At 42.1% G+C, this 9,645-nt stretch overlaps 1 protein-coding gene across 1 annotated transcript; it reads right to left on the minus strand.

Annotated features, from left to right (window-relative positions):
* Positions 1–5,968: 5,968 nt before the first annotated feature.
* Positions 5,969–9,645, minus strand: LOC112231662 (extracellular superoxide dismutase [Cu-Zn]). Its single transcript, XM_024398361.2, has 2 exons — positions 9,238–9,645; positions 5,969–6,851 (listed from the first exon to the last, which is right to left on the minus strand). The coding sequence occupies exon 2, from the start codon at positions 6,827–6,829 to the stop codon at positions 6,191–6,193; it is 639 nt and encodes a 212-aa protein (XP_024254129.1). The 5' UTR covers positions 6,830–6,851; positions 9,238–9,645; the 3' UTR covers positions 5,969–6,190.

The raw sequence follows: 9,645 nt of genomic DNA on the forward strand, positions 1-9,645 counted from the left end.
CTTCCTAGATCTGAATGAATGAAATATTATTATTAAATACTTTTTTCTTTACATAGTTGAATGTGCTGACAACAAAATCACACAAATTATCAATGGAAATCAAATTTATCAACCCATGGAGGTCTGGATTTGGAGTCACACTCAAAATTAAAGTGGAAAACCACACTTCAGGCTGATCCAACTTTGATGTAATGTCCTTAAAACAAGTCAAAATGAGGCTCAGTGTGTGTGGCCTCCACGTGCCTGTATGACCTCCCTACAACGCCTGGGCATGCTCCTGATGAGGTGGTGGATGGTCTCCTGAGGGATCTCCTCCCAGACCTGGACTAAAGCATCCGCCAACTCCTGGACAGTCTGTGGTGCAACGTGGCATTGGTGGATGGAGCGAGACATGATGTCCCAGATGTGCTCAATTGGATTCAGGTCTGGGGAACGGGCGGGCCAGTCCATAGCATCAATGCCTTCCTCTTGCAGGAACTGCTGACACACTCCAGCCACATGACGTTTAGCATTGTCTTGCATTAGGAGGAACCCAGGGCCAACCGCACAAACATATGGTCTCACAAGGGGTCTGAGGATCTCATCTCGGCACCTAATGGCAGTCAGGCTACTTCTGGCGAGCACATGGAGGGCTGTGCGGCCCCACAAAGAAATGCCATCCCACACCATGACTGACCCACTGCCAAACCGGTCATGCTGGAGGATGTTGCAGGCAGCAGAACGTTCTCCACGGCGTCTCCAGACTCTGTCACGTCTGTCACATGTGCTCAGTGTGAACCTGCTTTCATCTGTGAAGAGCACAGGGCGCCAGTGGCAAATTTGCCAATCTTGGTGTTCTCTGGCAAATGCCAAACGTCCTGCACGGTGTTGGGCTGTAAGCACAACCCTCACCTGTGGACGTCGGGCCCTCATACCACCCTCATAGAGTCTGTTTCTGACCGTTTGAGCAGACACATGCACATTTGTGGCCTGCTGGAGGTCATTTTGCAGGGCTCTGGCAGTGCTCCTCCTTGCACAAAGGCGGAGGTAGTGGTCCTGCTGCTGGGTTGTTGCCCTCCTACGGCCTCCTCCACGTCTCCTGATGTACTGGCCTGTCTCCTGGTAGCGCCTCCATGCTCTGGACACAACGCTGACACACAGCAAACCTTCTTGCCACAGCTCGCATTGATGTGCCATGAGCTGCACTACCTGAGCCACTTGTGTGGGTTGTAGACTCCGTCTCATGCTACCACTAGAGTGAAAGCACCGCCAGCATTCAAAAGTGACCAAAACATCATCCAGGAAGCATAGGAACTGAGAAGTGGTCTGTGGTCACCACCTACAGAACCACTCCTTTATTGGGGGTGTCTTGCTAATTGCCTATAATTTCCACCTGTTGTCTATTCCATTTGCACAACAGCATGTGAAATGTATTGTCAATCAGTGTTGCTTCCTAAGTAGACAGTTTGATTTCACAGAAGTGTGATTGACTTGGAGTTACATTGTGTTGTCTGGGAGTGGTGTGAGTGGGGAGGGGAAAACTGAAATCTAGCTGTTATTGCCAGTGATGTTTGTAACTCTTTGGTCTATTAACCAATTTACAGCATGGTGACGTCACCATGGAAAGCCGAAACTCCCGCCCATGCAAACCTGCTGATTTATAAGGTCCTACGTAGAATGTATTTTCAACCAGCAACTATCAGGAAATAACACTGATCAAATGTTTTCACACTTTTACAGTGTTAATTTCATCAGCTGTTGTACAATGTGATATAAAGAAAAACATTTAAATTGCAGTTTGACTGCACTGGGCTTTAAGAGTATTGGAACATGTAAGGAGTTGCAGGTAAATCCATTTGAATTCAATCACACTTTGACAGCATCCCTTTTGATTTAATCAAAACTTTCCATACATGTTTGCCCTTGGAAGAAGTGGTCAGAGAGTGACTTTTTGGACCTGAAGGCCAAAACAATCAGGAGATAAAGGTGCTCAAAGTTGACCTATTTTTTACCTTTATTTAACTAGGCAAGTCAGTTAAGAACAAATTCTTATTTTCAATGACGGCCTAGGAACAGTGGGTTAACTGCCTGCTCAGGGGCAGAATGACAGATTTGTACCTTGTCAGCTCAGGGATATGAACTTGCAACCTTTCGGTTACTAGTCCAACGCTGTAACCACTAGGCTACCCTGCCGTCCCATAAACAGTTAGTTTGAAATCATTTTAAAAGCTTACAAACAGTGTTGTCAACCTATTTTCTTATTTATTGGAGTGCACAACAATTTAATAAAGAAATTCATTTTTAAAACTTTTAGCGTCAATTATCTAAAACCAGTAAAAAGGATTTCACATCATCTGAGGTTTTAGTGTAAAAAAAAAATAGCTCTTGAACACAGGGTAGGTGTTATTTCATTTAAGTGTGTTAACACTTACAAGGCTGCCGGCCCAGATGGCATCACAAGCCGTGTCCTCAGAGCATGTGCAGACTAGATGGCTGGAGTGTTTACCGTCATACCGGTATTCAATCTATTCATATCCCAGTCTGTCACCACTTGCTTCGAGATGTCCAACATTGTTCCTGTACCCAAGAAAGTGAAGATAACTGAACTAAATGACTAGCACTCACTACTGTCATCATGAAGTGCTTTGAGAGGCTAGTTAAGGACCATATCACCTCCACCTTACCTGACTACTTAAACCCACTACAATTCACATACAGCCCCAACAGATCCACGGACGATGCAATTGCTATGGCACTGCACACTGCCCTACCCCAACTGGACAAGAGAAATATCTATATAATGCTGTTCATCGACTACAGCTCAGCCTTCAATACCATAGTGCCCTCCAAGCTCATCACTAAGTTCAGGGTCCTGGGTCTGAAACCCTCCCTGTGCAACTGGGTCCTGGACTTCCTGACAGGCCGACCCCAAGTGGTGGAGGTAGGCAACAACACCTCCGCCAAGCTGATCCTCAACACCGAAGGCCCCACAAGGGTATGTGCTCGGCCTCCTCTTATACTCCCTGTTCACCTACGACTGCGTAGCCACACGTCTCAAACTCCATCATCAAATTTGATACACTTTATATGTACAGTGCATTCGGAAAGTATTCAGACTCCTTCACTCTATTCACATTTTGTTACGTTACAGCCTCATTCTAAAGTGGATTAAATACAAAAATCGACACACACTATCCCATAGTGACAAGTGAAATATATATATTTTTTATTTTTATGTATACACTTTTTTTTTCAAATAATACCTTATTCAGACCTTTTGCTATGAGACTCAATTAAGCTCAGGTGCATCCTGTTTCCATTTCTCAAGATGTAGAAACATCTCAAACATGATTGGAGTCCATCTGTGGTAAATTGATTGGACTTGATTTGGAAAGGCACACACCTGTCTGTATACGGTTCCACAGTTGACAGTGCATGTCAGAGCAAAAACCAAGCCATGAGCTCGAAGGAATTGTCCCAGACAGGAGCTCCCAGATATCGTTGTTTTGAGGCACAGATCTGTGGGAAGGGTACCAAAACATTTCTGCAGCATTGAAGGTCCCCAAGAACACAGTGGCCTTCATCATTCTTAAATGGAAGAAGATTGGAACCACCAAAACTCTTCCTAGATCTGGCAGCCCGGTCAAACTGAGCAATCGGGGGAGAAGTGACCAAGAACCTGATGGTCACTCTGACAGAGCTCCAGAGTTCCTCTAAGTGCATACACACACAATAACATACACACGTACACGTGTATTTTGTGTTGTAGATACAGTTGAAGTCGGAAGTTTACATACACTTAGGTTGGAGTCATTAAAACTTGTTTTTCAACCAGTCCACACATTTCTTGTTAACAAACTATAGTTTTGGCAAGTCAGTTAGGACATCTACTTTGTGCATGACACAAGTCATGTTTCCAACGATTGTTTACAGCTTATTTAACTTAGAATTCACTGTATCACAATTCCAGTGGGTCAGAAGTTTACATACACTAAGTTGACTGTGTCTTTAAACAGCTTGGAAAATTCCAGAACCAACAATTTACCAGTGGCACCGATGGCTTTAGCCTATCAGAAATAAAAATAGGCTAATGGACATCATTTGAGTCAATTGGAGGCATACCTGTGGATGTATTTCAAGACCTACCTTCAAACTCAGTGCCTCTTTGCTTGACATCATGGGAAAATCAAAAGAAATCAGCCAAGACCTCAGGAAAAAAATGGTAGACCTCCACAAGTCTGGTTCATCCTTGGGAGCAATTTCCAAACTCCTGAAGGTACCACTTCATCTGTACAAACAATAGAACGCAAGTATAAACACCATGGGACCACGCAACCGTCATACCGCTCAGCAAAGAGACGCGTTCTGTCTCCTAGAGATGAATGTACTTTTTAGTACGAAAAGTGCAAATCAATCCCAGAACAATAGCAAAGGACCTTGTGAAGACGCTGGAGGAAACGGGTACAAAAGTATCTATATCACCCTGTATTCAAGAGCATGTTGTTTCTCAACTAATGGCAGACGTGATGTAAAATAAGGTCTAAGCTACAACATGTGAAAAAAATTGGTGTTCATGCTTTTTTGGATAACTGGTGTTAAATGTTAAATAGGGACCATTTTTATTTAAAAAAATACTTTATATTATATAATTGTTTGATAACCCTGTTTGTAAGCTTTTAAATTATGTCAATCTCAACCATTTATCTTTTCCAGTGATGAAGACCTGGATGTCTCATGGTATGGTGGGGTATGCCAAATGGATCAACTTTGAGGACCTTTATCTCTTGAATATTTTGGCATTCAGGTCCAAAAAGTCACATCGGAGCACTTTTACAATGGGCAAATATGTATGGAAGGTTTCGTTCCAATAAAGAGACGGGTGCTGTCAAAAAAGTGATAGAATTCAAATTGATTTACCTAGGTGCAATATACGGTACCATGCCATTTTGGGCATATGCCCTTCCCACTGGGCACACCACATAATTTCAACGTGGACAATCAGGTATTTGTTTGAGGCATTGATCAATGAGATTACAACCTATTATTTCCCCACTCAAAAAGACCGCCAGAAGTTTGTTGAATTTCCAATGTGTTATCACTACTTTCAACCATCAAAAAACACACTGCTTGGCTAGTATCTGCTTGGATAGTTCCATCAGTGCCACTGGGGGATTGTTGGTTGAGTTGAAGACATGAATCCAACATAATTTGTCAACAATTTATTTGGCTAGTTACTGTATTATAAAAGTGATATTGAATTGTGTTTGGTTGTCAACACAAACAAATATAAACATTTGAAGAGATGTATCTACTGCTTGGAAAGTTCCATCTGTCCTATATTCTTTAACTTTAATTTTTGGTTGAATCCAACATATCAATAATTAACTTGTCAACAACCTGGAACTAAATTTGAAATCAACCAAAGCTTGAAACTCTAGGCCTATATTGTCTTTTTTGTTGAATCCTGGGTTAAATTGCTTAATCGAAACGATTGAAATACTGCTAGTTGTCCCAGAAAGCTGCCCTTTTCATTAGCCAATGCAGCAATTTTGAAATGGAAGTGTCAGCCAATCAGCTCCTTTGTTGTTCAACACAATGTGCCATTCCATATTTGCTAATGTGGCTAATGCTAGCTAGCGTGAGAACAAAAAGGGCAGTTTTCCTGGAAAAGTAGCAGTATTTCAATCTTCTCAATTGAGCAGTATGGTTAAAGGTAACATTTGGAGTACAATGGCATATCCCATCCCTGGATTGAGGTAAGTTTTCTGACGAACATCTTGCGCCATAACCACGGTGTCTTAATGTAAACATGATTGCGTTCCGACCCTAGTGCAGCTCAGTGTAAACAAGCACAACGGTAGGGTCGGGATCTTCTAGCTAAAATAAGTATTCATTTGAAAGATCTATTTTGATATACCGGTTAAAGTATAATGAAATGTAATGAAAATAAACTAATTTCTCAGAAATGATTTACAAAGCACACTTGGAATTTCAATAAAGGTCTTTTCAAAGTTTAATACAAGATACATGAATTGCTATCAGCTATGGTAAACCTGTCCTATCCCTTAAAATAAAAGATAAACATGACTTTAAAAGAGAAGGAAACATTTTTGTAATTTAGATCTGGATAAAATTAAAGCAATGAAATTAAGTTGTCTTGCGATGAAAGATGGTGAGCTCAGAAAGAAAAGGGAAGAATAAACTACGATTCTCATCCCCTTCTTCTCTGCTGTCGATGATGGTGCTTATCCCACAGTTTGGGACTGCTCATCCCGATGGTGCAACATGCCAGCCTCCGCCCAGCATTACCATGTAGCAGGCTCCCCGCATCCCCGCCCTGCCCTAGGTCGTCTGCCTTCTCATGGACCACCACCGCCCGCCCAAGCACCGACAGCCCCCCGAACAGAGTGGCCTTTGATTCAGTCAACTTGTGAACCCTCCCCTGGTGGGCCACAAAGTTCCCAAAGTCCCCCGGGTGGCTGGGATGGGGGACCCTGTAAGGGTTGTAATGGCCGCCTGTGGAATCGCAGCCCTGGCTGAAATCCCCGTACTGGTGGATGTGGATGGCTTTTGACTGATGATCACTGTCACTTGGGAAACCATGGAGAAGAAAGAGGACTTTGAGGCTTCCCTCAGGGTATTCCTGCTTGAACAGCACCTGTCCATACACGTTAGGTAGACCTTCGCCTAGTTTGGTGCTGGGTCTCATTTTGCAGGCTGCATAGACAGTTCTGTTATACTCCATGGCCTCTGGTGGGGCCATGTTGGAGGCAGCCTCCTGGCTGTGTGTAGAGGAGCATGCTTGGAAGCTTACCAGAACAAACAGAAATATTGGATGAAATAAAGGCATGGTCCTAGCTTTTTTGTGTAACCTAGAAGAAAAACAAAATACACATTCAGGATCTCATAGTGTCCACAGGGCAACAATGTTTTATCATTAAACTAACCTGTAGCCTAACTAATGCACATAAATATAAACAGATTTAAATTGGGAGGATGAAGCCTTTAGGTCAAAGTTGGGATTTTAATTACATTAAACTATTCTATACTATTTAAGTACACTTCTTTATACATTTCTAATATTTGCCTAACACTATAGACTTGTAGTAGGCTAACCATTGCCTACCTAACCTTGTAGATATTTTTGAAAGATATGCCCTGTCATATTTACATTTAGAATATTTAGAAAAGGCAGGTTTACCTGCCAGGCTGGTATTAGAGACGTGGGGAGGGTAAATACAGTGGGGCAAAAAAGTATTTAGTCAGCCACCAATTGTGCAAGTTCTCCCACTTAAAGAGATGAGAGGCCTGTAGTTTTCATCATAGGTACACTTCAACTATGACAGACAAAATGAGAAAACAAATCCAGAAAATCACATTGTAGGATTTTTAATGAATTTATTTGCAAATATGGTGGAAAATAAGTATTTGGTCACCTACAAACAAGCAAGATTTCTGGCTCTCACAGACCTGTAACTTCTTCTTTAAGAGGCTCCTCTGTCCTCCACTCGTTACCTGTATTAATGGCACCTGTATGAACTTGTTATCAGTATAAAAGACACCTGTCCACAACCTCAAACAGTCACACTCCAAACTCCACTATGGCCAAGACCAAAGAGCTGTCAAAGGACACCAGAAACAAAATTGTAGACCTGCACCAGGCTGGGAAGACTGAATCTGCAATAGGTAAGCAGCTTGGTTTGAAGAAATCAACTGTGGGAGCAATTATTAGGAAATGGAAGACATACAAGACCACTGATAATCTCCCTCGATCTGGGGCTCCACGCAAGATCTCACCCCGTGGGGTCAAAATAATCACAAGAACGGTGAGCAAAAATCCCAGAACCGCACGGGGGGACCTAGTGAATGACCTGCAGAGAGCTGGGACCAAAGTAACAAAGCCTACCAACAGTAACACACTACGCCGCCAGGGACTCAAATCCTGCAGTGCCAGCCGTGTCCCCCTGCTTAAGCCAGTACATGTCCAGGCCCGTCTGAAGTTTGCTAGAGAGCATTTGGATGATCCAGAAGAAGATTGGGAGAATGTCATATGGTCAGATGAAACCAAAATATAACTTTTTGGTAAAAACTCAACTTGTCGTGTTTGGAGGACAAAGAATGCTGAGTTGCATCCAAAGAACACCATACCTACTGTGAAGCATGGGGGTGGAAACATCACGCTTTGGGGCTGTTTTTCTGCAAAGGGACCAGGACGACTGATCCGTGTAAAGGAAAGAATGAATGGGGCCATGTATCGTGAGATTTTGAGTGAAAAGCTCCTTCCATCTGCAAGGGCATTGAAGATGAAACGTGGCTGGGTCTTTCAGCATGACAATGATCCCAAACACACCGCCCGGGCAACAAAGGAAGAAGCATTTCAAGGTCCTGGAGTGGCCTAGCCAGTCTCCAGATCTCAACCCCATAGAAAATCTTTGGAGGGAGTTGAAAGTCCGTGTTGCCCAGCAACAGCCCCAAAACATCACTGCTCTAGAGGAGATCTGCATGGAGGAATGGGCCAAAATACCAGCAACAGTGTGTGAAAACCTTGTGAAGACTTATAAGAAAACATTTGACTTCTGTCATTGCCAACAAAGGGTATATAAAAAAGTATTGAGATAAACTTTTGTTATTGACCAAATACTTGTTTTCCACCATCATTTGCAAATAAATTAATTTAAAATCCTACAATGTGATTTTCTGGATTTTTTTTTTCTCATTTTGTCTGTCATAGTTGAAGTGTACCTATGATGGAAATTACAGGCCTCTCATCTTTTTAAGTGGGAGAACTTGCACAATTGGTGGCTGACTAAATACTTTTTTGCCCCACTGTATCTATACTACACTTGATGCTTAATTTAGCCGATACTACAATTTCTGTTTAGCCTACTTCTCTAATACAAATAGGTTTAAACACATATAAACACTATAGGCCGTGGTGTAAAGTACTTAAGTACTACTTAAGTAGTTTTGGGGGGGTATCTGTACTTTACTACTTGTATTTTTGACAACTTTTACTTCACTACATTCTTAAAGAAAATAATGTACTTTTTACTCCATACATTTTCCCTGACACCCAAAAGTACTCATTACAAAAAAAATCACAAGCTATAGCTTGTAGTAATAATTGAGGTAAACACACCCAAATGAACACATATTCCTCAATCGTTTACGGTCTTTGAAGTCCAACGTAATTCGGATTTGGCAAGCAATTTTCTAGAATATAAATGGTGGCCATGTTCGTGATTCTCTGTAGCCTACCTGTCTGGCGAAATCACAGTTCTTGACAATTGTCGGAATAAACCATCGGGGTTGTCACAAACTTTGCAGAGATAGAGCCCGTCAATCTTGAGGGTGTTCGATTAAGTGCACCGTGCAATTGTCTATGACATGAACGGGTAAAAAGTAGTGAGGGTAGAGCGCCCTCTAATAATCTCAAATAGAAAAAGTGATCTGCACCGCTCGGTCATGTTGTAAACACTGCAGCATGATGTGTAGTTCAGAAACATACATCTATTTTCCATTAAAGTATGTGTTCGAATTCTCAAAATAGTTTAATTGGGAATTCAGATAAAGTATTTTTATCAAAAGCAATCACTTCTGCATGTGAAAACACAGAATCCTACTCATTACTACGTCACTTTTGTTTTAAGACGATTTGGCACCTGG

Source organism: Oncorhynchus tshawytscha, linkage group LG34 (assembly GCF_018296145.1).
Source record: "Oncorhynchus tshawytscha isolate Ot180627B linkage group LG34, Otsh_v2.0, whole genome shotgun sequence".
Lineage (NCBI taxonomy): Eukaryota > Metazoa > Chordata > Actinopteri > Salmoniformes > Salmonidae > Oncorhynchus > Oncorhynchus tshawytscha.